The sequence below is a fragment of the Elgaria multicarinata genome, chromosome 4, assembly GCF_023053635.1.
Source record: "Elgaria multicarinata webbii isolate HBS135686 ecotype San Diego chromosome 4, rElgMul1.1.pri, whole genome shotgun sequence".
Classification (NCBI taxonomy): domain Eukaryota; kingdom Metazoa; phylum Chordata; class Lepidosauria; order Squamata; family Anguidae; genus Elgaria; species Elgaria multicarinata.
This window is the reverse complement of record NC_086174.1, coordinates 63,720,688-63,747,771: the sequence shown is the minus strand read 5'-3', so window position 1 is coordinate 63,747,771 and position 27,084 is coordinate 63,720,688. Positions and strand designations below refer to the sequence as shown.

General features: G+C 45.9%; 1 protein-coding gene across 2 annotated transcripts in view; it reads right to left on the bottom strand.

Moving 5' to 3' along the window:
* Window positions 1-3,387: 3,387 nt before the first annotated feature.
* Window positions 3,388-27,084, bottom strand: part of FRMD1 (FERM domain containing 1) — a 51,571-nt gene continuing 27,874 nt past the window's right edge. For both annotated transcript variants that reach the window (XM_063125666.1, XM_063125667.1), the window contains 11 exons: window positions 22,535-22,614; window positions 21,799-21,875; window positions 19,387-19,573; window positions 15,063-15,218; window positions 12,538-12,603; window positions 12,105-12,173; window positions 11,058-11,232; window positions 10,161-10,496; window positions 9,461-9,577; window positions 8,054-8,133; window positions 3,388-4,631 (listed from right to left, as the gene is read on the bottom strand). In XM_063125666.1, the coding sequence (XP_062981736.1) occupies window positions 4,344-4,631; window positions 8,054-8,133; window positions 9,461-9,577; window positions 10,161-10,496; window positions 11,058-11,232; window positions 12,105-12,173; window positions 12,538-12,603; window positions 15,063-15,218; window positions 19,387-19,573; window positions 21,799-21,875; window positions 22,535-22,614 (1,631 nt within the window). In that variant the 3' untranslated portion in view covers window positions 3,388-4,343. The remainder of the gene's footprint in view (window positions 4,632-8,053; window positions 8,134-9,460; window positions 9,578-10,160; window positions 10,497-11,057; window positions 11,233-12,104; window positions 12,174-12,537; window positions 12,604-15,062; window positions 15,219-19,386; window positions 19,574-21,798; window positions 21,876-22,534; window positions 22,615-27,084) is intronic.

Sequence of the window (27,084 nt, the reverse complement as noted above, 5' to 3'; positions counted from 1 at the left end):
TCTTTTTCTTATGCAGAATCTGTGCAGCAAAAAGATGTTTTTGTCCTTTGAAAGTGAGACATGTTTTTGCAGCTGTACTTGCATTTCAATACGCATTGCATTTGCATGAAGCACCCTCTGAAATGCACCGAATAGCATGCATTTACTAAATCCACTAGGCTCAGCTGGGCTCTGGCAGTGGATCACCAGAGAAACCCAAAGCACCTGCTCCATATGTCTCTCTCGCTCTTGATTTTTAAAATTATATTCTTCCTCACTCAACCCATCTAGGCCCTTTCCCTACCCATTAATTGGTAGCTTGCATATCCTTTTCCCTATGTCCTTTTTTTCAGAAAAAGATCTGCTTTCTCCCATAAGCTTAGGTTTCCATAGCTTCATGTGGTCTTCCTGTCCTCCTCGCTTTTTTAAATTATTATTTCCAATTAGCAAACAACTCCTATTGCTGATGGGAAGAACGAATTGCACATCGTTTTCATTTGTTAAGAGAATCTTTTGGCAGAGATTCCTCTAATGGAAGAAACGTTCCTTCCAAAACCATTGGGGGACCTGGTGTCACAATGCTAAGTGCTTGGGGTTCCAGCATCACTCATGGGCACAGTAGTCATTGCAACATAGTTGCTATGATAAAGAATATGGTTGGCAGACAGTTCATATCTCTGTGGTTCTTCTCGGTCTCTTCTTGATCATCCCAGAGTGCAGGACACAGAATAAAATGGGGCTTAAATTACAGGAAGCCAGATTCCAGCTGGACATCAGGAAAAATTTCTGTCTGTTAGAGCAGTACGACAATGGAACCAGTTACCTAGGGTAGTCATGGGCTCTCTCACACTAGAGGCATTCAAGAGGCAGCTGGACAACCACCTGTCAGGGATGCTTTAAGGTGGATTCCTGCATTGAGCAGGATGGCCTTATAGGCCCCTACCAACTGTACTATTCTATGATTCTCTCCCTTGCAGCTGCAAGAGACCATGTTTACATTTTTGCTCCACACATATTCAACCCTGCTTTTCTAGCAATCTTTTATTACATGTGTAGATAGATGAGAGACAGACAGACAGATAGATAGATTTATGGGCATGTGTCTTTTTCCATACAAAAGATTTCCTTTCATGGAAAGGAGGAACATCAGCCATTAAACACGGAGAGACTGCAACAAGTATCTTACAGCTGAACAAATATTGACAGCTGGTTTTCATATCTGCAGTAGATTAAAAAGCCTTCTTTAAAAAAGAAAGTCCCACACTTCAGCTAAACTCAACATGAAACAGAACCTCAAGTTTAAAATCCAAATATATGTCAGAACTCTTAAATTCACGTGACTCAAAAGAAGCTAACATAATAGTTGTTGCAGTAGTCTAGCACTTTCATTAAGACAAGTTGAATCGCTGGTTCTCATGTTACCTTTTCAACAGAGAACAAAAAGAAAAGGGGGAAGGGGGGACACTCAGTCCAGCCAGAGGTTAAGCGGTAGGAAGGCCCACCGATTTCAATGGAAGAGTTAAAGGTGAACCAGATGGCACTTGAAAGTGCTTAAATTTGGCAAGATCACTGCTGGGTCCCAAAACTCTCCAGGACTATTCCTCATACTGGACGAAACTTGGATATTCCTCCCACCATGTCTGTTTTGAGAAACCAAGACCTAGTATGCAAAAATTTTGCAGGTTTTTCATTCATTTACTATAAATAAATATGAATAGATAGAAATACAAAGCGCAGAGAGAATATACAACTGTCTTAAACAGTGGGCAACAGGCGAAGGGATGAATTAAAAGGGCTGGCACTGAGTTTTCATGGGTGAACTGTGGACACACGTTTGTTTGTTTGTTTAAAAAAAAGAGGCTGTCATCATGACCAAATAGTCACATTAAGTAGGTTTGAGGATCTAAAATTGCCTAAAGCCGAGGGGCAGAAATTCTTTCAGACTGTGAAGCGAATCCGGTTTCAGAGAAGCTTCCAGTGGCCACATTCCAGTGATGGGTGGGGCCAAAGACAAAAAGGGGTGGGGCCAAAACACCACACTTCAGCTTAAAGCTCTTACTGCCAGGCACGAAGCCTTAAGAGAGGCATGTTAAGCTTTTGGAATGGGGGGAAATTGTGCAAAAGCTGGAAAGACACTAAGCTCTTGGTGGTTGAAAACCAGGGGGCGTGGCCATCTGGGGATTGGTGAAAGGCTGGATTTGCCCCCCCCCCCCCCGGGCCACTGGGAAGGTGACCGAGGCCGTGGAGTTCTCCTCACATGCTGTATAGAAAAGCAGCTTCCATTTATTCCTGTGGGAAGTGTGCAAGAGAAGTTCCTAGTGGATGGTGCCGGAGTCTGCTGCGGACTTCTGCGCTCTCTCCAAAGGAGGCACGCAAGAGAATAAAAACTGCTGTAGTAGCTGCCACTCCTCTCCTCTCTCCCCCCTCCACATTCCTTCTCTTTAAATGCCTGCCGAAGGATCAACAACACTGCTGTGGATCTCATTGGTCTTTTCAGCCCTACCGTTTTGTGTGTGTGTGTGTGTGTGGAAAAAAATATTTTTTAAACCCTTCATTTGTGTCTCAGCTGGGGGAAAAGCAAAAACTGGGTGGACAAAACAAATGTTCTGTTGCCGAAAGGAAGAACAGTACTATGATCATGTACGTTGCCTTAATGTCTTCTCAGATTCTACATCAGAATGGGCAACTGTTTGACAGAATGAAGTGCTTCACTGGAAAAGAGGGATGAAAAAAGAACGTGGATAATGGAGGAATCTGCTCCACTTGATTGCTCAATTCTTTGTTACTCTGTTCCAAGGGCCAAACTAGACAAGGCACTGAACACGCATTCAACAATAGTGAGATGAGATGCCACCCATGCAATTAGTGACGGCATGTTTCACTTTTAAAAAATCAATAGCAAATGATGGGTGCCCAATCTGGATCAGGACCCTGGTATGGGGGAGTAAGGGGCTTAAATGCTTTGCCCTCTGATGCAGTCCTGATCTGGACTGGCAGTCCTACACCTGCTATTTGCATTGGGGGGCGGGGGGAATCTCCCTTCAGTTCCATGATTGGCATCTTGTCTAGTTTGTCCCTTAATGTCTCTCAGTCCAAGGTGTGAAGCGTTGACACTGAAAAACATTGGCTTAGAACAAAAATAAAAATTTGGGCAGCAGTGAAAAAAAACCCTTGATCATTTAAGGTTGTTTTCATATGTTTTGTAGGTTAAAGGTGTAATATTATGTCATCATGTTGTCTTTTTAGCGTTTTAATCTTTGTAAATTGCCCAGAGAGCTTTAGCTATTGGGCAGTATAGAAATGTAAAAGGGGGGAAAAGAGAGAAAGAAAATAAATCTGCCAGGGCTCATTTGACTGTGCAGGTCATAGAGCTGGATAGAAATGCCCCCTGTCAAATACACTGCAGTGAACTTGTGAGTTCATTTTGCCAATTCTTTCCTAGGAAGAGAGAAATTCTAATAATTTGGCAGGGGTGGAGGGAGGCGGTGGGGAGAACTGGGACTTACTTGGCAAATGGGGATGGTTTTTTCCCCCAGTGTAGCTTTGCTGCCATGGAACTCCTATTGGTGGCCATCAACACATATATACTGGCCTCATCCTTGGAATGGCAATATGTCAGGGTGGGGAAATGGCAGCTCCTAGGCCATGAATAGGAAGTCTGTTGCCACTGCCACTTTTTCCACTAGTCACCACCCCTCCATTAGTAGATTTTTCTCCCTCACATAAAATTTTCAAGGCAGTCCGCCCCTCTTCTCCCCCACTCTGAAAAGGTTCAAGAGAGAACCAAGGGGGAGAGGCAAAGCCTCAAAATGGTCCGCGCCTCACCCGCAATAATTTTACTGATGTAAAGATGCCTGACAGGTGTCAATAATAATAAATCTTTGGGCCAAGATTCAAGTATCTTGAAAACTGCATATGACAATAGGCATATTCTCCTTCTTATTGCCTCTGACAGTGGAGTTACAGAGCTTCAGCCTGGGGGACAGTCAATGAAGATCCATTTTAGGATAACAACCACAGAGGACAAGAAAAAGGAAGGGAAGTATCCCATGTAACGAAGCGTGTAGGTGTATGAATGGATGTAAATGTCCTGCTGGAGCAGACCAAAGGCCTATCTAATCCAGCATTTTGTTCTCACAGCAGCAAAACAGCTGCCTGTGGGAAGCCCACAATTAGGGCATGAGTCCAATAGCACCCTTCTGCTTGTGCTCCCTAGTAACAGGCAAAAGAGGCATACTGCCTCTGATACTGGAGGTAATATATAGCCATCTTGACTAGTAGTCGCTGATCACCTTCCATTTCCCATCATCCCATTGTATATGGAGGCTTTCCAGCGGGATAGTCCAAGAGCTTCTCCAAAACGATCACACCACAAATTCCTCTGGGAGCTGATCTTCTCCCAAGAGATCCAGAGACAGACAGTTCATGGACCTCTTTCCATAGAGGGCTGACTTGGTTTTGCAGTCAGCCGTCGAATACACACATCCGTAGCTGGCCAGTTTATCCTCTAAGGCACAACCAAATGTGTAGCTGTGAGAGGTATCAGAAGACAGTGTGGCACTTAGTGGTGAATGAAGACACTTGTGAAGACGAATGTCATCCAGACTTTGGCTGTGCTGGTCCGGGCACTTCATAACTTTGGGCTGTGCAATCTGCCAGTTTAAGAAAAGCATATATTAAAAGCAAACAACATTAAACAAACAAGCAAAGCAAAACGGAAAAAAAGATCGCTTGTATGCAAACTCCCCTTGCAACTCCATCTCATCTCAAATTGTTAACATTCATCTTGCACTCTTTTATGGAAAGTGACTTAATGAAAAAGGCTGTGAACCATTATGAAATTGTGAAGTCATTCAACTATTAATGTCTAAATGCTTAGCTCAGTACACATTGTCCCCACTGGCATGTACGATGAACTGAGTTTTGGAAGGGAATTGTTTGGCAAAAATGATAGCGCTTGTTTGCATTGTGGAAGGGGGTGGGGGAGAGGGGAAAATGCAGGATAGCCACATCCCATAGCCACGAGCCTTTCTACTCAATGCTTTTATTGTATACTCGTGCTTCTTCACTCATGGTACTTTGCGGGTCCTTTACACAACATCGTCATTCTCCAGTCTATTATTTCCCCCCCTCAATGGCGTTATAAAACCCTCTTATAATTGCGCAATTCTGCTATACTACAGTGCCACCTAGTGGTTGTGTAATGGCAGAGAAAGAAAATCCTCTGGGAAGAAAAAACACATGCAAAGGATCGGATTTTTATCCTGCAAAGAATCTAGAATTAGAACCCTCGGTAAATGTGTGGGTTAAAAGCCTCGTGTAGAAAAGTCCAACATCTAAAGGGGGTTCCCGAGTGAGGGTGCCTGATCATCCAGTTCAGCATGGCAAGGTGTGAACTGAAGGCGGCGAGGCCGGGGCATGCAGAGACATAGGGGGTGGGGCCAGCACGCATGGTTCCATCTCAGGACACACGGTAAGCCCTTATGTGTTCTTTTCAATACTTGAACAGGGCTTTGCAGTGCAATCCTATGCACATCTACTCAGACATATGCCCCATGGAGTTCACTGGAATTTACTCCCAGGTAAGTGTGTATACCTTCCTCCCCCAACCTGGTACTCTCCAGATGTGTTGGAACACAGCTCCCAAAAATCCCAGCCAGCATGGGAGTTCTGGTCCATTGACCATGCTGGCTGGGAACTACAGGAGTCGCGGGTCTGAAGGGCACCACGTTGGGAAGGGTTAGTGTATACTATAGGCTAGTTCTCCCTCTGATCTGCCCTGAAGCCCCACCCCTTGCGGAGCCAACTAGAGTTCTGATTGGCTCCTGGGGTGTGCCTTGCTGCCACAAGCGCTGCTGGCTTGTGGCAGAACTACTGTCTACCCCCAACGCTCCCCTCTTCCTTGCAGGACTGCGCACCCCACAACCTTGCTCCCAGGTAAGTCCAAGAGTTCTATTTGCTGCCTTAAAAGCACATAACTTTGGTTGGGTGGTGCCTACCAGTTAATCACTCAGCCCGGCACATTGGTGGTATTGAAAGAAGGAAGCACCTTCACAAGGTCCATGGATTACGAAGAAGTGAATTTAATTATTTCTAACGAGACTTTCTTTCATTAGCGTTTGACAGTGAGCCTGATTTTACTTTCCAAACTTTGCTGTTTTATTGGGTTGGGAGAATGAAACCTTAGAAACGTTTTGTGCTGAGCAATTTGTGCTCAAATCACAGACCGTGAATAAACAGCAAATCCCACAATGACAAAGTCTATAGTCAAGAGTCTTTCCTTATGACAGCGAGCGCATTTGGAACATCAAAGATGAAAGAAGGGTTTTTTTTGTTTTGTTTCTTACAGACCAGATTATTATTGCTTAAGACACAGCATATGAATCTACGTCTAGAAACTAAATCCAAGGGCTAAACCCAACCCTATGCATTCTTTGTTTTGGGTCGTCTTTAAATCCTTAAGTGATTTATGTCATATTTTATACTTACAAATAGAAGTTTCACCAGACAAAGTCCCAGGGGTCAAAACTCAGGAGCCCTTCTCCAAATGTGGCATAGCAAACCGGGTCATTTGCCTGTCACTAGAGCCTAGGGTGACCATATGAAAAGGTGGACAGGGCTCCTGGGTCTTTAACAGTTGTATAAAAAAGGGAATTTCAGCAGGTGTCATTCGTATGCATGCAGCACCTGATGAAATTCCCTCTTCATCACAACAGTTAAAGTTGCAGAAGCCCTGCCTAGCGTGATCAGATACAATAGAAGGCAGTGCTCCTGCAGCTTTAACTGTTGTGATGAAGAGAGAATTTCACTAGGTGCTGCATGCATAAAAATGAAATTCCCTTTTCTATACAACTGTTAAAGATACAGAAGCCCTGTCCTCCTTTCCATATGGCCACCCCACCTCGATCCAGAGGGAGAGGCGGGTAACAAATAAATACATCATCATCATCATCATCATTATTATTATTATTATTATTAGCCCTAGTTGGACATTTTAACCTCCCCGCCCCCATAGCCAGTGTTGGTCCTCCATTGCCATCACCTACCACAAGTTGGAGAGGAAATGTCTTCTGTAGGGGGCCAACTCTACTTTTCTAGGCTCCCTGTGTGACTGAGGGCCAAAACACACATTACTTTTGAATGCCATCTTTTGTATCTGGTCACGCTAGGCAGGGCTCCTGCAGCTGTAACTGTTGTGCTGAAGAGGGAATTTCACCAGGTGCTGCATGCATACAAATGGTACCTGCTGAAATTCCCTTTCCTACACAACTATTAAAAGATACAGGAGCCCTGTCCTCCTTTCCATATGGTCACCCTACAACACTTTGCAAGTTACAATTGACATTACTTTAAAAGAGGTAGCCAGCAAGTACATCCTGCTTTCATTTTTACTTTAGAGTAGGCACAGGAGGCCCGATCTGGATTGAGACCCTATTCACCCCACATTGTTATCCCAGTCCAGAGTGGGACCCCTGTGCTTACTATTTTTGCTTTATGGAGCACTATTTTGCAATATAAATTCCAAATATGCCTCCCTGCCCCATCACCCTGAACTGGATCTGGCCCTCAGCAGGGGGAAAGAGTTAACACGCACCTACCCCAGATCCAGGCTTTCATGTAGGGATGCCCCCCTGAGCCTAGAGTGAACTGAAGGAAAGGAAGGTCTGTTTTGGCCCTTAGAACTCTGATCTTCCAGTGTTCCGTTCTCAGGAGGAATGAACCTCCATGAATAGAGTGGTCTCCCTGCTGCGGATGTCAGCCTCCAAGGAACAAGGAAGGAGATGGAGGAGAAGGGAGTGGTGATGGAAAAACTTGTGCGCCCGTTCCTGCTGTCCTTCACATGATTCTGATCACCAAATCATGTGCAGGGCTAGAGCAGGCTTCCACAAACTGGTGCCCTCCAGATGTTTTGGACTTCAACTCCCGTCAGCCCCAGCCAGTATGAACAATAGTGAGGAATTCTGGGAGTCGTGGTCCAAAATATCTGGAGGGGGCCAAACTCGCGAAGACCGGGCTGGAGTGCAAATGCAATGGAAGTCTGGTGCAAGTCTTGCAAGAGCCATCATCTCCTTACCTGATGAAGGGATTCCACACTTTGGCCTCGGAGCTTTGCTAAAGTGACTTGTACTACCGAAAGATGGTTCTTATTCATGTCTGGTGGGGGGGGGGGGAGGAAGGGAGAAAGAGAGATGAAATCAGAATGATAGGCACCAACTGAAAACAAAAATGGGGTGCGAAGCTCACAGGGGCATCACACTGGGAAATGCAATGTACAACAAGTAACTGAGTGACAGTCCTCAGGTTGGTGGGGCAAGTCTACCAGGGCTGGAATGTCTGAAGACTGCTTCCATGAAGAGGAGCACAGCATGGGTAGAGAGAGAGTGCATTAAAAGAACTGTGCATAGATGCCTATAGAGCCTGCAGGAAAGCCACGTGTGGGCCTAGGGGAGGGTGTGTCCACACTTGGGCTTTCGTGGAGCTTTGCTGCATTGACTCTGCTGTCACCCAGCAACCAGGTTGATGGACACTGCGATCACCACTCGTGCCCCCAGAAGACTTCAGGAACCTCAGGTCAATAACAGGGAAATGTTGCTCAACAGCCTGCCCTTCTTTCAGGTCACCCCCTGAATAAGAGAGGCATTAAAACTGGCTATCGGCTCCTCCTTCCAGGCCCCCAAATATTCTTTACTCCGGGTATCTATTAAACTTCTGCATATAATGGCAGGCCATAAAGGTATGCTGCTCACCAGTTCCGGCATCCAGTCCTATACCTATCTTGTACACCGTTTGCATCAGCTGATGCCTACTCAGAAGAAAGTCCTACTGAGCTCAATGGGACTTTCTCCCAGGTAAGTGTGCACCGGAGTGCAGCCTTAATAATGTTCTTAAATAAGTTAGGGAAGGGGCAAAAATAGGCAACTTCCAGGGGACCATGATTCATACTAAGCTTAAATCAAGTTTCTAGCTGTCTTTCTTGCACACACACACACAATGATCTTGAAAACATGGACATATACTGTATTTTCTGGCATATAAGACTACTTTTTAACCCAGGAAGATCTTCTCAAAAGTTGGGGGTCGTCTTATATGCCCAGTCGTCTTATACACCGGAAAATACGGTAGGTAAAGCTTCACAAACACCAAATTGGGAATACCAGTGCTTGAGAGGAATTACTAAACTCTGTTTAGCTCCCAGTTCTTCTTTATGGTTCGCAGTCTCCATAGATCCCTGTCCCTATGAACATCTTAAAACCATAATGCCCTGATATACCCTCCCATCTATTTTTGCTTCATTCCACACACAAATCCCTTCAAACTTAGTAAACATTTAAAACTGGAATATGTTATGCAAATTACCCTAAATTGTAGAACTTTTCTCCCCCTCAGCTTGTTTTAGCTAGAGAATTTGGAAGTGTCCAAACTTTTAAGAACCCATGAAACAGGACACACCATTGAAAAATTATGAAGAATATCATCTCACCTTCACAGCAAACATCATCTTCCGTATCAGCATCTACAGATTCCTCATGTGTGTCTTCTTTTAGTTGAGCGTCATCCACGGGTACCTCTTCTGGTTCGTCTACTCCCAATTCAATTTCTGGAAATTATGAAAGAGAAGTTGACATAATAGCTTCCAAATTGCATGAGGTACTGGTTCCCCACTATTTGGCATTGGTTAGGCCTCATTTTGAGCTCCATCCAGTTCTGGGCACCATACTTCAAGAAGAATGCAGACAAGTTGGAGGGGGTTCAGAGGAGGGCAACGAGGATGACTGGGGGTCTGGAAAAAAAGTCCTATAAAGAGAGACTGAAATAACTGGACATGTTTAGCCTTGACAAGAGAAGATTGAGGGGAGACATGATAGCACTCTTCAAATACTTGAAAGGTTGTCACACAGAGGAGGGCCAGGAACTCTTCTTGATCATCCCAGAGTGCAGGACACGGAATAATGCACTCAAGTTATAGGAAGCCAGATTCTGGCTGGACATCAGGAAAAACTTCCTGACTGTTAGAGCAGTATGACAATGGAACCAATTACCTAGGGAGGTCGCGGTCTCTTCCACACTAGAGGCCTTCAAAAGGCAGCTGGTAGACCCACCCACCCACCATATTTTGCTCTGAATTTTGATGCTGCAGAAAAGAAATTGCAGCCAGCCACTCCATTCCTTCCAAGTCTTACCATCATCCTGAGAGACGTCTTCTGCTCTTTCTTTGCTGCCACTGCCAAGGCCGGAGCTGCCATAGCTGATGTTTGAGCTGCAGGACTGCTCCTTCTGATGAACCGGGCCCATCCCAAAGGGCTCATCCACAGACATTTCCACCGACATCCGGTGTCTCGAGTCGGCCTCGATGCCAGATGTGTGTGAACTGCCGTGGCTGTCTGTTGACTGGCGAGACAGACGGTGGTTTCTCTCGCTTCCTCTGCTGCTTCCACTGTCGTGGGAATGTTTGTCTGATGGATCGAGATCCATCTCAAATGTGTCACTGATGTAGGATTCCCGATATCGTTTCTTCTCTGGAAGAAGAGGGAAGGATGTGGAGGAAAGTGAGACAAAAATGGGACTGAATCTAACATCAGCACAGTGACTAAGGTAAAGAATATCCAAACACAGTCCCCCAACAGACAAAAGCCAAAGCTGCAAAAAACAAAAACAAAAAAAAGTAAAACCCATGAAGGAGGAGGGAGAGTGATTAACCCCAGCAATCAGGGATCCATATAATAAAAAAACAGCACTCCAGTACAGTAGCTCTTTTGCCCAAGTATTCCAAATTTGCAAAAGCCCCAAAACAACAACAACAACAACAACGCCCCAAATATTGATGCACAAGAAAGCATGAAGACTGAATATGCTTATGAAAAATACATGACTAGCAAAAGGGTAAAGCTGCAGTTGGCCTCAGCAGATGCCCAACCAGCCGAGCACTGATACTTAACCCTGCCTACTTCACACTTCCTGAGCCATGGCTCAAACAAACTTTCTGACCAGGTGAACTTCTTAGTACTGCACGTTTGCTGGCATTTCTTAAATACATTTCTTAAATGTAAACACCACCACCACCACCACCCATGACATACCTTCTGCATCTTCCATCATCTGGATCTGCTTAAGTATGGGCTGGATGTTAAGAAACAGCCGGTGACTGTTGCTGAGCAGCTGCAGCAAGTGCCGAGACCGGAAGGGGCAGCCTGTATAGTAAACCAACTTCCGGGCAGAAGGCAAACCATCTGGCTGGATCACAAATTTCTTCCCCTAAATTACATATAGATATAAATATAAAAGGGGGGTGGAAGGAAAGGAAAAATTAGGAGAATGTCAGGCCAGGTTGTAAAGATTAGGCACAAAAGGGGATTTGAACTTAGTGAATAAGAGCAATTATCTATCTAATTTTCTTTTGCACACCAGGACTGGTATCTGTCTGTAGGATCTCAGGTAGAGGTCTTCTCCTGCCCAAGGCCCATTAACTAGAGGTACAGGAGGTGGAGCCCAAGACCTTGAGTTTCCAAAGTATACCCTTCTACTATTGAACTATGACCACCTCCCACAAGAAGGCCTCCAACTTTGAAAGGAGGAAAGAACCTTTGGTTTTCCAGATGCTGTTGGATTCTAACACTCCATCAGCCCTGGCCAGTAGGGCCAATAGTCAGAGACAATGGGAATTGTAGCCCAACAACATCTGGAGGGCCACTGATTTCTCAGCCCTCTCTTAAGAGATCCTACTGAGATCCTTAAGATCCAAAGTGCTCTCCTAACTAGAGAAGTGGTTCACCACATCTGAACAACAAGAGCAGGTAAACAGATATTGTCTGTTTTCTTTGCACAGACACACACACACAAAGTTAAGAAGAAAAAGGCAGAATAGCTGCACAATTTTGATTGGTATTTTGATTGGTACTGCTGGAAGACCCTGTACATGATTATCTGGGAGTAAGCCCCTGAGTTCAATGGAACTTAGTCCCAGACAAGCATGTACCGGACTGCAGGCTACATTACACATTTTATGATCTAGATCTGTTCAATTTAAGAACAAAAACAAAAACTACGCATTTATCAGCTCTGAGCTGTCAAGTAATCATGTGATTCAAACTACAAATAAATCAGAGACCGAAGCTTGCAATACTCACCAGAAATGCAAGCTTCCCAATACGGGACCACGGGAAGTCATAGAGCAGCTGGCGCACATGGTTCACCTCCTGCAACAATACCAAGCACAGAGCAAAAAAAGAAGCGCTAAAGTCATTGGGATGGATCCATAAGAAGAGCCCTGCTGGATCAGACCAAGAATCCATCCAGTCCAGCATTCTCTTCACATAGTGGTCAACTAGCTACCTGCCAGGATTAGCCTTCTTCACCCCACCCTCGCCGTACCATCGCTCACCCCATTCAGCAGGGTTCCCTTTGTCTAGCAGTGAGTATATTTACATGTGTAGCAGAGTTACTGCTATAGTGAGACTCTTATAACCACTTCTCTTGGAGTAAGTTCCAATGAACTCAATGGGACTTACTTCTTAGTGGATATGTATAGAACTGTATAGTTAAAATCTTCCAATGTCTTACCTGATAGATGTGCATTCCTTTAAGGGTCAGACCCAGAATGATGGTAGGGCGATCCTCCTTCTTATCCTGGAAAGACACAGAGATGCAAGATTAAAAAACAGCAACCCTATATGTGCAATTCTTTGTGATCAGTGAGGAGGCTATCAGCCCATCAGAACAGGTTTGTCATCTGGAAAGCTCCTGCAGCTAATGAGTATGGCAGAACTCTTTGGGTATGTGTTTCACTCTTGTATGGGTGTATGGAATTACCCCCTCCTCCGTTTGCTAAGGAGCATTTACAGAAACATTAAAGATCAGCAGAAGCTCTTTTCCTCGGACATCCCAGCAACAGGAAATTGTTTATTCCAGCAGTGGACAACTTGTAGCAGCAGCACAGAGTGGCCTTCCTCTTGCTGCTTTTGTGCCTAACGCACCCTTCCTCAACTTGGTGCCCTCCAGATGTGCTGAACTACAACTCCCCTCATCTCCAGCCAGCAGGCCAGTAGCCCTACTAGCTGGGGATAATGGGAGTTGAGGCCCAACACTTTAGAATTTAATGCTGTATTTTAATATCTTATGAATTGTTGTAAACCGCCCAGAGAGCTTCAGCTATTGGGTGGCATAGAGATGATGATGATGATGATGATGATGATGATGATAATAATAATGGATGCAGGCTGGGGTAAGGTAATAGTTCACCTGCCATAAAATCCTCCACATGGTGTGAAATAATGACATCATGCACTTCGTGGGTGGACCTGGCTGTTGAGTGTGGGTGAGGCTTGTGCATTCTTATGGTAGAGTCCTACCAAGTGGGGAAGAGCAGCCACATTGAAAAGGTCCACAGAATGCAGCCAACAGCTGGCAGCTCCAGCTCCACAGATTACCAAAGACCACCACAAAGACTACAAAAAGGAGCTTGACAAGGGTGTGCCAAGCCTTGGTTGCCCACTCTTAGTTTCGACAATCAGAATGCTTCCCCAACCCCAAGGGCCAGGGCAGTTTTCCCTGACCTGGTCCCCTCCAGATGGGTTGGACCACAGCTCCCAGCATTTCTGTCCACTGGCCATGCTGGCTGTGGCTAATGGGAGTTGAAGTCCAAAACATCTGGAGGGCATCTGGCTGGGGAAGGCTGCTGTAGGGAATCGAAGGTGGCGGGGGGAGGGTAATTGTTTGTTTTTGAATGGTGTTACATTGAATAAAAGTTCCAGGTTTCCATTTTATCCAGCTACCCCATCTGCAAAAACACACTCATTTGTAAAGAGCTTGCTGTGAACGTACAATAGTTTGCAATGCTTCTGGCTACTTTGGGTTAGAAACTATACCAGCTTTCTCTATGCAAGGATTAGTTCAATGTTGGCTACCATGATCCAGCTTTCATAGACATCGTCATCATCAAAAGGGATAATGGAAAATAAAAAAAACACTATGACCCTGTTTGGATGTAATGACAACATCCAATGGCAAATCTTGGGTTAATTAACCCACAAATTGTAGGACACGCACCATGCCCGGGCTGCTCACTGTTTGCGTTAACAACTCTAGAACCCCACATTCGAGGGTTGTTTTTAAGACATCTAAACAGCAGTACTTGGAGTTGCACTTGAGCTAAACAACCCCAAGTTTACCCAAGAACAAGTCATGAGTTCACTTGGTGTGGTTTAACCCACAAACAACCCCAGTGCCCCTGTTTGGATGTCCGGAAACAACATCGCATTCGAGGGTTGTTAAAGCAAACAGGAAGCAGCTCTCGTCCCCACAATTCATGGGTTGCTTAATCCACAATTTGCAGCCAGATGCTGCCGCTATGTTTGAACAGAGCCTATGAGTCTATCAGCATATGAAAAAAACACACACACAGAGATACCAGTATTTCGGGTTACACAGGAATTCAAGTATTAAAGCAACTGCTTTCAGTTCTGCATTCCTGGGCACAAGACATGTCAGATCTTGCCATAAATTTCCCTTCTAGCATATACTTCCAGCAGTCTCAATCAACACACAGCTTGAACTGGAAGAAAATGCAGGAGTGGATGAAACCTTCCAGAAGATTGGCACAAGCAGGGTTTCCCTATTCTCTGGGAAGGGCATGGAAAGAGCTTGCCTGCTCACAGGTAGTCATATCCCCTAGAGGGCAATGGAAACCCCTGAGTATACAGAGTCTGTTGTCTGTGCCATAGCTCAGCTTGACAGAGTGCCTGCTTTGTATGCAGAAGGTCCCAGGTTTGATCCCCAGCTTCTCCAGGTAGGATGATGAAAGAATCTCACTTGGAAACCTGGAGAGCCGCTGCCAGTCAGTGCTGACAATACTGGGCTAGAAGAGCCCATGGTCTAACTCAGTATAAAGCAGCTTCTCATGTTCCTGTGTTCACAATGCTTCTACCTTCCATTGAATTATTTGTACTCTAGCTGAGGTCTTGGTTGTAATGTTATACTTTGGCTATAATACACATTGTTTGGCTTCTGGCTTTGTTTTCTTAAAGAAAAGCACTCAAATTTGAAACACCGTATTCCAATACTCGAAAGAAGAATGAGTCTCGTTCAACCTTTTGCAATCGGTAGAAGTGGACAGGCACGTCTTCCAGCAAGCACGACTCCTTGACGTACTTCAGAATAGCTTCTCGAGTGGAGAGACCTTGCTGTTCTTGATGCATCTCCGGAGCATGCTTCAAGATATAATCACTCCCTCGCTTTGCAATGATCTGCCATGAGAGAAAGAGACAATGTCAGCAATTTCCACAGCTTCCCTTCGATGGACCGCCAAGAGAAGACAGTTGGCATTCACTGTGTGGTGTGTTTGGTTCAGGCAAGGATACACCTCTCCTCCCCTCAAAAATAACTTTTGACTGACTTTGAAGGTTAATATCTTTCCTGAGGCCTTTCTTCAGGTGCCCCTTGTATCACAGGTTGTTAAGCAAGTACAAGGAAGAGGGCTTCCCCAACTGTGGTACCCTTAATATGGCATGCCCTAAACCAGGAGCGCAAAAAAGTGCAGCCCACAAAGCCGTGTCTGGCAGCCCACCGGACCTCCCAGCATCTGCTACCAGTGGCCAAGAAAAACATGGCAGCACTGTCTGAGGTTTCCTGCTCTAGTACCAGCAAAAGAAACCCTAGGGATTCCCTCGAAGGGAATTCCTTCCCTCAGCAGCCGAGAGCTTCAGCTAATGGGCGGTATAGAAATGAAATGAAATAAATATCTGATGAGAGATCAGAGTTAAGGAAGGGATTCTCCTGCTAGCACTATCTGTTAAGAGAACCCCCCCAGGCATGTGCAGCCCCCTGGCCCCCAATATGGCCCTATGGGTCAAAAACGTTGTGTACTCCTGCCCTAAAAAGACTCACCTGGCACCTCACACCGAGGAGGGCCAGGATCTCTTCTCGATCCTCCCAGAGTGCAGGACACGGAGTAACGGGCTCAAGTTAAAGGAAGCCAGATTCCAGCTGGACATCAGGAAAAACTTCCTGACTGTTAGAGCAGTACGACAATGGAATCAGTTGCCTGGTGAGGTTGTGGGCTCTCCCACACTAGAGGCCTTCAAGAGGCAGCTGGACAAGCATCTGTCAGGGATGCTTTAGGGTGGATTCCTGCATTGAGCAGGGGGTTGGACTCGATGGCCTTGTAGGCCCCTTCCAACTCTGCTATTCTATGATTCTATGATTCTATGATTCTATATTATGTTATTTTTGCTGCCAGTTAGGAATAGTTTATTTTCCCAGGTGTTTTAATCTGCTGTTGCTTTTAGCTTAGGTTAAGGATTTTAATGTTTTGATCACTGATTTGTTATTGCTTGATTGTGAAATCATTTTAAATTGCACACTGCCCTGAAACCCAAACATGGTCAAGGGTGGTATATAAACATTTTAAAGAAAGACATATTCCTATAAGGAAGAGTTAACTGTTATAATCTGCCAAGTGAGAGAACTATGGAACTTTCTAATTGTGTTCCTCTTTAATTATAAGGCAAAACCAAACTGAAACAAATGACTAAGTATCCAAAGAACACTTAAAGCAATTGTATTTATTAATTCTAAATATGGCCCTCAAGTAGGGTAAAGATTTAACCTGGGTTGGGGGAATTTAAGCAGCTGCAAATTCCCCCCAAAGAAGTGGAGCCTTGTGCAATTCTTCCTTCACAACTACCAACAAACAGAAGCTCTGCTGTGTTTATTCATCATCTTTCATTTTCCCACCCAAGCGATGTGAAATCACTATAGAAAGAAATATGACCAGGGGGAGGGGAAGGGCGGGAACTCCACAGTGGATCAAGTTTTATGGGTCAGTATTGCAATACACAAATGGGGTTATTACCACACAAGAGTAAGATTAACAGCTTCCGTGCCTTTAATAGTTGTGAGCCTGGAAAAGTTTGTTTTGCCATAGTACTTTAGTGAGGTGTGAAGCTTCACTTCTGTGCAGGTATTGAAGGCACCCAAGGGTCCTTCAAGACCAGCTAATGAGTGAGGTGACATAAGCAGATTAAAAAGGCACACAGCAAAAACGCAAAACACAGCCACTATCTTGTCTTTCTCTGAGAAAGCCAGGTGGTGCTGGAGAGTGAATGGGTGGGCCAGCAGGGGGCAGTGCTGATGCTGCTTGAAAAGGAGGCTCCTGCAGGCGAGGGTAGAAGATGCTTCTTGATACCTCCTACAGCAGCAGATGTCCGAATTGATACCTTCTACAGTCACCTGGGGACTTCTCACCACTCGGACATTTTTTAAAAAACAAGTTTTGACATGTTTCCTCTGGACAGGAATAGCTTGGCCACAGTAGTACAGGCATGGGTAACCTCAAGGCTAGATTGCTGCAATGTGCTCTATGTGCGGCTGCCCTTGAAGGCTGCTCCGGAAGCAGGAGCTGGTGAAGAATGCAACAGCTCAGCTGTTGTCTGGAGCTGCCCCTTCTCAGTATGCAGCTCTTTGGCTGAGGGAACAGCACTGGCTGCCTGCTTGCAACTGAGCCAGGTTTAAAGTTTTGGTACTAGTGTGCAAAGCCCTAAACAAACTGGGATCAGGATAACTGAGAGAGCGCCTTCTCCCTTAGCAACGTGCCCAGTCACTGAGGTCATCAGAGGGCCTGGGCCTGGTGGTTCCATATGGACCTATGACCCGATTGGAGTCCACCAGGTGAAGAGCCTTCAGTGTGGTGTCCCCCTTCCCATGGAAATCTCTGCCCCTGGAGGTCAGGCAGGCGCCAACCCTGTGTTGCTTCCAGCGCCTCCTAAAAACAGTCTTATTCTAGGAAGCATTTCTTGATTGACAGCCATGGGTTTTATTGGCATTCTGTGTTTTTTTAGTATAATAATGGCATTTTAATTTTTGTATCTTTTACTGATTTAATTCTTATGTTCACCACTCTGGAATCTGTTTCAGATATGGAGCAGTATGCAAAATTGTAAATAAATAAATAAATAAATAAATAAAATAGTTGACAAGTCGATGTTATTCCTTCCAGGCTTGATCTAAAGCAGCCTTCCCCAAGCCAGTGCCTAGATGTGTCAGACTACAGCTCCCATCATCCCTGTTAGCAAGATTGGGGAGATGGATGTTGTCATCCTCCAACACATCTGGAGAGCATTAGGGTGGGGAAGTCTCGTTTAAAGTTGGTTGGAAAGAAGGGTGCATTGCAGTTTAGGTTGCATGTCCTAGTTCTCCCTTTCCTGGCCAACACTCAACACTGAAGAGGCCTTTAAAATCTCGCCTTTACAAGGGAACAGCAACCCCCTGCAGGGAACGTTCTTGCCTGAATACCTTCTATTCCCTTAATTACAGGGAGGCTCCCTCCGGTAGCCATGCTAAAGTCTCCGTTTGTGTCTCTCACCAGACTTCACACGATTTCAATTTTAATCTTTTATGCCACGGGGCTTGATCTTTCTTAACTCATCAGCCGAGCGCCGTGGGTCTAGGAACCAGACTCCAAAACCAGATTGCCTGCCTGCCACTTCTGTATCTCCACTCCTTGGAGTCATCATTATCCTCATTTTTCACCAGGCCTTGCAACAATCCTGAGCCAGGGAACTGAACCAGAAGCACTTCAGACACCAACTCCCTACAATGCCCCGAGGACAGGGAGAGCCGCGTCCCACTGGATGCCAGGATCCATCTCTGGCAAGAGATTATCTCCTTGTCTGTTTGCAGTGGAAGAGCGACAGAGCTGCAAGCCGGTTTGGACCTTGTTGTGCTGGCAAGCATAGCGTTTGCAACGATAAGAAAAGATCAATACCCTTTCCACGCCTCCTCCCTGAAACACTTCATGCCACACTCACCTGAGAATGACAAGGGTTGGCCAGGGCAGAGGAAATGTGCCAGAAAGCGAACTCGTGAGTGCGGAGAGTCTTAACTTGCCCATCCTCTTTCAAACCTCTCTCCCTGGTGCAGACTCACGTCTGCTCTCCTTGGTTCTCAAAGTCGGGTGGCACAAGATGGATCCCCCTAGAGCAGACTTCCTGCTCAGGGTGCCTTCCAGGTGTCCAGGACTACAACTCCCATAATCCCTGGCCACTGGCCATGCAGGCTGGGGCTGATGGGAATCGTAGTCAAAATGTCTGGAGAGCACCATGTTGGGGAAGGCTGCCCTATAGCAGGGGGGTACTGGATTGTCCCCGTGGGGCAGATGATATTAGGGGGTGGGGCCCCACCTGTGACATGATGGGGAGAGCTCCAGTTGGTGTCATTGAGTCCCTGGCTGAAGCTCCTTGAACTGGTGCTTCAACCGAGAGCCAGCTTTCCACTTCCTTCGTCTTCCTCACGCAAGGAAGGCAAAGAAGAGCCAAGTTTACTCAATAATCCCCTCCAGGAACTGGTTGCTTCATTCCACTTGCAGCCACCTAGAAGCTTAACAGATTTGTTTCATTCTCATAACGCAAGACTTACCCACTGAGGGAAGTAAGTCTGGGGTACAAAATAGTTCCCTCTGTGGAAGTTTTCCCGGTAGTCCCCCAAGTCAATCTGAAGACCATAAGCAGCCAGGAGGAAGTAGACTTCTTCTTTGTCGGCACACCGAGACCTCAGCACTTGTTCCCTGAGATGGCAGTAGTAATAATGGCGGGCTACCTTGTCACTGCAGGGCAAAAAGCACTGGTTAAAACCCAAACCAAAAACAGCAAAGGGAGCCACAAACGCAGCGCCCTTGCTAAACAGTTATCATTCTCAGGAAACAACACTATGTAAGTCATATTTTATCAACATTAATCATTATGTAAATGGCTTAGAGAACATTCTAGAAGCCCCTTTCAGACGGAGTGAATGGCGGGGGTGGGGGGGAGGAATTACTTCTTAGTTTACGTATTAGGGAAACCTGATTGGTTAGGAGTTTATCTAGTGGTCAAACAACAAATTATGTGAAATACGTAGCATGCAGCTTAAAGTAAACAGAGGGCAAAGAGCTGCTCTACCCTCCCTCTCTCCACAAATCCCCTCCCATTGCATCAAACAACAATAGTAAAAAAAATCTCATTGATGCCAACGGAATCGTTTTTACTAATGCTATTTGCACGCCATGAAGGTGATTTCTTTTGTGAGAGTGGGGAGGAGGTAAAAATTAAACCTCCCCTGCCCAAGTATTTGCTGGTATTTTGGACCTGCTGCTTTTGCCTTTGCCCACCTACCCACCGACCCCCGGTGGAATGCATCCCCTTCTCTGAAATGGAATTTGGTCCTTGGGTTGAAAGAGGTTCTGACCCCAGTCGTACACGCGGACTCCTCAGGACAAGCCCCCATGCATGGAAAGGCAAGGGGGTGGGGGTGCAGAGGCGGGGCCAGGAGGCTCAGCCCCCCCTCACTCTCCCCCTCATGCTATCGTTAATTGTGTGAGGGGAAAATGACTGGATTAAAGGCATCAGATCATTTAAGGGAGGCAGATCATAGAGGAAGGAGTTATTTTGCCTCCCTATAGGCCTGGAGGCCTCCTGTGTGGCCCGGAGTGGGTGCCCATTGCTGCACCCCACGAAATTGCTGCACCCCACCAGGGGGTTGGACTCGATGGCCTTGTAGGCCCCTTCCAACTCTGCTATTCTATGATTCTATGAAATTTCCCTCCTGTGCTGCTGCTCTAATTGCACTGGGGAGGAGGGAGCATGGGAGGGACGCTCTTCATGCGCCGTCTTCGCCAGCACAATCAGGCTGCCAACAAGACACCAAACACATGTTCTGCGGACTGTTGGGAACCCAATTCCTCTGGAGAAGGAGGCGCATGAGGAGGGTCATCCCTGCAACCCCCCTCTCTCCCTCCACATTTGCACTGCCAACAGGCCACCAAATAGCTATTAGGAGCCTAATTTAAAAGGGGAATGCGGCAGCAGTGATACCATGATCATGAAGGTGCTGTCTTCTCAGCTGTATTGGCAAGCAGGAGGTGGGGAAGTGCTCTCAGACAGTGCGCAGGAAGGGGAGGTTTGAACCTCCCCATCCCCACACACTGAGAGTGTGCGTGCATGAGTGTGTACATGTGCACGCGTGCATGAATGAGTGCATGTGTCTCTGTGTGGTATGCAGCCTCCGACCAACTGCCAATTGTGGATTGCACACCTGTGCTCTAGCACACTAAAACGAGATTTTTTAAAAAATGAAGGAAGGAAGGAGGACGGAACTATTCTTTGTGAGCAAACTAAAGTCTGAATGGCATACTGACAGGTGTGTTATAAGGAAGACAAAGAGACCATCACATAACTAAGTAACATTTCTGGGATTGTGACTAAGGATATATACTTTAAGAAGGCCCTCATGATTACACGGTTTTGTTTTAACTAAAAAAACCTTTGAAACCAGAGTTAAAGATGGGGGAGGGGAACTCACAAGAACAATCCCAGGAGCACAAAAAGACTGTCCTTTTCCCCAAAACAAAGGGGGGAAACCAGACACAAACACTAACGGTGAAATCCAGAGACACAGAGAGAGAGGCGTAGTGGTTAGGGAGTTGGACTGAGACCCACAAGACCTGGGTTCTAGTCTCCACTTGCTATGTGAGCTTCGTGCATGTAAGTTTCATGACAGGGACTTTGAGCCAGACACTGACTCTCAGCCCAACCTACCTCACAGGATTATTGTGAGGATGAAATGAATGTCGCCTTGAGCTCCATGGAGGAAAGGCAGGACGGAAATGTCGGACCGCAACTTCCATTATTCTCAGCCAACATAGCAATGTTTGCTGGGAATGATGGATGTTGTAGTCCAACACATATTCAGGGCTGGAGGAGGCTGAAGTATAGGACAGTGTCAAACACAATGAGGGCAAAAAGAGACACATGAGAATAATACAGTTCTTCTCAAAGAACAGCAGAACTTTACCTTATGACCCGTCCATTTTCTACGTAGTACTGTACTCTGAAAAAAGCAACCAATGGAGGGCTGAATTTCTCTGTTCCCTTTAAAGAAAGATGGCAGAAAAGGAGCATTAGATCATGTCTAGAATCAAGACAAGAGTCTCAGGTCTCCCTCATCACTTAGCATTTTGAATCATATTCCCCCTCCTGCTCATTCATTTAATCTTTTATTCTTCAGACTATTTTGAAGCCACATCACCATAGTTTCACTTCAATAATGATGGTTCTCTGACATGATCAATGGTTGTAGCAAGTTTTGCAGGTCTCTTGCTTCTACAGAAGTTCTGAAACATTGGTCTATGAACCACGAGTAATCTGTGAGCTTCGTTCAGACGATCCATAAAAAGGCTGTGGAAAAGTCAAGAATATCTATACTTGGCCCTGTACTCGATTTTTTAATTTATTTTAGGACTATGGAGATCAAGGCCACTTTGACCAGGGCCGGATTATTGAAGAGGCTAACAAGGTCGTGACTTGCGATGGGGGGGGGGCGTGTTTTTCATAATGTGGCACCACCAGGTTAGGGAAGGCTGGTGTATAGAACTGCCTTGTTAGGACTTCAGATCCTCAAAAACATAACAGCAGGGGAAAATGTGTAGACGACAAAACTGACAAAGGCCCCAAATGATGGTTTCTGTCAGGCAAAGCCTCAGCACACAACACAGATTAGCATCAAAAATGTACAGTGGTGGGAGACTTACTTTGCTGGGTTCTTTCTTCCATTCCTTTAAGAAGTATTTGCACAGTTTCTGCTCCAGGTCAATAAATACATATTCATTGTCTGAAAAGGAGAAAGGGCAAAAAATGGAGAACTTCAGGGACAACCTGTGACCTTTCCCCCTCAATTCTTCATCTGTTAGTGATTTTATATAATGGTGAAATTAAATACATCATTAAATAATTTGCATCTGAACTCTGTGCTATGATATAAAGGAGTCCTTTTGCTATCCAAATCACGGAAATCCTGTGGACTGGGCAGAAATGGGAACAGCCGCTCCTCACAAATCTCTGTCATCTTGGATGCTGTATGTATCAGAGAGAAGTGGGGATTGTTGCCACATGGATGATATGCAGTGCAATCCTGTGCATGTCTACTCAGAAGTAAGTCCTATGAAATTCAATGGGATATGCTCCCAGGTAAGTGTGTAGAGATTTTCAGCCTTAGTTTTTCAGGGCACACTCCATCTCCTCTTGTGACCCAGTAACAGAGTTTAGGAATCATCACTCCCTTCTCAAACCTATTGCCCTCAAGATGCCTTGGACTTCAACTCCCAGCCTGGCCAGTGTTCAGGAACAGTGAGAGTTCCTGAATACTGGGAAGGCACCAGGTTGGGGAAGGCTGGTTTAAGCTATTCTGGCATCTCAGTCAGTAACATTTAGTTGCATCGTACTTACACTATTAGAGAGCATAACTTGGATCAACACATAACTATGCTCCTCGTTACCACTGCTTGTGAGCAAGGACAAGGTAATAAATGGAAGCATTCTTAAAAGGAACTAAAATGTTAGGCAAATTCTAGAAGCGTACCCATCGCTTCCTCTATTTCCGATTCAATTCTCTGAGTCCTCAGACTGATGTAGCCAAAATGGCAGCACTCATGTCCAAGAGGAAGGTACCAGCAGACTTGGGTAAACTTCAGGTTTGCAGAAGTATGTTATGTTTTTTGGGGGGACCCCCCCTCCTTTGGAATGGAACCCTCCTCCCTCAAACAGCCCAATGACTACAAAATGTTGACTGAATGGGGAAAACCTCCTAAAACCTGGATGGGAGAGGGAATGGAATGAAGAGCCTGGAAAGAGATACAGAGATGTAAAATGTAGAGAGAACTATTTCATTGTCTGGATAGGTTTCACATTAAAGCTATTTTTAAATGTCCCCAGGGACAGAAGTGAGAACTGCCTATCCATAAAATCTAAGATTCTGTATGGGTCCAATTTACAATTTTCCAGCTGCACCAAGACACATACATACATGGCCCAGGCTAAGAGTCAAAATAAGTCTGGGTTAAATAATGTTCAGATTTTTTAAAAAAATGCAAATTGCATCAGCTGGGAGGGCTGATTAATTATTGGGCTCATAACAGGCAGATATCAAATTTTCCTCAGGACCAAAGCAGGGGAACCTGCTGCAATCCTGGTAATTATCACCCCCCTTCCCAGCGGATACAATTTGCATTTTTTTTAAAACAAACAAACCCTGCAATCAAATGCAAAGATGTATTTTACAGTAATGTGTAATTTGTCCCTAGGAGTATCTGCTCTCTCTGGGGGACTATGGAAGAACCCTCCCTCAGCAGAGGAGAGCATGCAAATGGTCCTGCCCTGGGAGCTGAGCATCTCTTGGTTAGGGTTAACACGAGCCCCCTGGTTAGTGTAAGAAATCAGCCTTCCCCAACCTGGCGCCCTCCTGATATGTTGGATTGCAAATCCCATCATTCCCAGTCATAATGGTAGGAGTTCCAATCCTACACATCTGGAGGGGGGACACCTGAGAAAATTTCAGACTACTTGTACACCCTGGAAAAGGACACAACAGCATTATTGTTCAGGTGTATTTCTGGGAAGGGGAGGATTAAACACAGAAACTGAGTATCATTTGTGCGCGGGGGTGGGTGGGTGACTCATTAAGCCACTTTAGAATTTTATAAACAGCGAGTGCTCTCCCTGCCTTCCTCTGCCAAGATCCTTCCTTTTCTCACCCCCCACCCCCTTCAGACGCAGCCTAGAGTTGTGGGCCATCCTCCCTTCCGTCCAGGAATGCAGCACTACATTCCAACTCTAATGAGGTTAATATTGTCAAAATGCCAAATGGCAGTGTAATCCTCAAGCTACAAAAACAAAAAGCCCTTCCCACCCGTCCAAGGTTTCTCATGTAAAAGCAGAGCGGTAGTGGCTTCTTTTTTTAAAAAAAAAGTGGATTAAAGGTGAAGTTTACCGATCCTTGTCATGTGTTTTAAGTTGCCTCTTTTTTTTTGATGTGTACTTTTGATTTGTGCTCAAATGAAATCTGAGCATAAATTCAATCCGATTAAAACAGAGGTGGTGGTGGTGAAACAGGAGCTGGATACACACGCAAATCTGCAGATTTAAGTTTCCTTTGCAAAACACACCAATATGAGGACAAGTGTAAAACTGCTTAACTTTCCTGAGGCACATAGGCTTAATTGGAGCCAAGGTTCACCCCCTCCCAAGGACACCCATTCTCAATAGACCTATTCCGGGATTCTGATCCCTATCTGTGGGGTGTCGCGGGGCCATGTGTGTCGGTCCCAACCCCTCCATTCTCCTAAATTGGGCAGGAAGGTCTGAAGCCTGTTATAATTGGGTGGTGGAGGGCTGGAGGGGACGGGTGGAAGGAGTGGGTGGGGAAGGCAGCGTGCCTGGCCCCAGGGCATCTCCAGGATAGAAATCAGAACCCCTGAAGAGGGATATTGTTAATGCTTAACGCTCTGAAAAGAGTAGTAAAAAAGAGTGGTTTTGAGAATGTGCAGAGTGCATTTCCTGCTCCACTGAGTAAGTACAACTGGGCAGCACATACCTAACATTTGGGAGAAAGGCAGAGAACAGCCGGAGAACAATATCCGATTTCCTGCCAGACCTAAATAGTGGCGCTTCTCATTTCAGCAGTTAAATATTGTGAGGCACTGATAAACCCTGTTCAGATGAGGAAATGAACACATGTGAGTGGAAGGCGGAAGGAGGGATCATCCCCACTCAGCCAGGAAGCTCCCAATGTGACTTTGGACCAGTTACTGACTCACAGGCACCTTCTGGGGATAAAATGGAGAGGAGGGCCATGTTACGCCGCCTTGGGCTTGAGCTTGCCTCCACTTAATGTGCAAAATGGCCCCAGGCCCCACGCAAGGTGAGCTATCTAAAATATCTTGGGGGGTCTTTGTGTCTGGAAGCAGGAGCTGTGAATATAGAATAACAAACTCGTAATTCTCCGAACTCCTCAATCCGTCCTTGCGCCATTTCTAGGAGAGTAGCAGTCGTGTACAGCCATGCTCTTCAACCTGTGGGTCGCAACCCAAAAGTGGGTCACGAGATCAGTCCAGATGGGTTGCGGCAAAGCTGTTGCTGCCATGTTGAGCATGGAGAAAATTGTGAAAGTGGATCCCATGTCGCAGGTTTGGAGTCCCAGGTGGGTCTCGGGTCTGGAACGTTTCAGGGGGGAAGTGAAAGCCAGCCCACTTACTTTCACTTAGACCCTGGAAGAACTGAACATCAAAACCCCAGCTCTCTGTTTTCTCCTGCAGGTATTCCATGCCCTAAGGAGATCCATTTGTGGGTCATTTCATATACTACTGCTCCCAGGGTATCAAGGGGCTAATCTAGACCTGCAGCCCTTTCGCTACGGAAGAGGGATGCTTCTGAATGCTCCCCACTTCTGCGATCGCCACTCACGGGGCACGCGTGACTGATCTTTCCCGCAATTACAGGAGTGCCGTTCCGGGAGCACGTGTGCCCCGTTACGGTGCTTCCACATGTGTATCGGTAGAAGTGGGCAGGGCTAGGCAGATGGCTACAGAACACAGGTTGGTTTCTTTAATGACTTGTGAGGAATGCGCACAAGTGGAGACGCACAGACACATATGGGTGATACAAACTCCCTAGAACAGCCTTCCTCAACCTGGGGCGCTCCAGATGTGTTGGACTGCATCTCCCAGAATGCCCCAGCCAGCAGAGCTGGCTGGGGCATTCTGGGAGTTGTAGTCCAACACATCTGGAGCGCCCCAGGTTGAGGATGGCTGCCCCAGAATGTGCACTCCAATGCAGAGTAGGCTTGTATTAAAAACACACACACTCAGCAGTGAAACACGCTGATAACCATCCAAAACATGTAAGGGAAAGGGCGGGTGGGTCCACTCCCACACACCTCCGATACACACGAGCACGCCCCTCAGAGGTCATTGGCTGTTCGCTGAGCCCGGAACTCATGGCAAACAGCAACGACCTCACAAAGCGGGGGCACACCGCAAACGTTCTTCAGAATGGACGCAAGAGAGCCAGGAAAACCACAGCAAAAGCAGTTAGGGAAATTCCAGAATAAATGAGAGTTGGAACCGAGATCACCGTGGCAACAGGTGGATGTCATGTACCCTGTTAGTGATGACTGCGATACAATCCTGCAATAAACGGCTGGTGTAGATGCCCCCAAGGTGACATGAATTAGCTAAATTCTCTGTAGAATAATTTAATAATGTTCAAAGCCACCCACATTTTTAGTGAAAACAACATTCTTTACAGG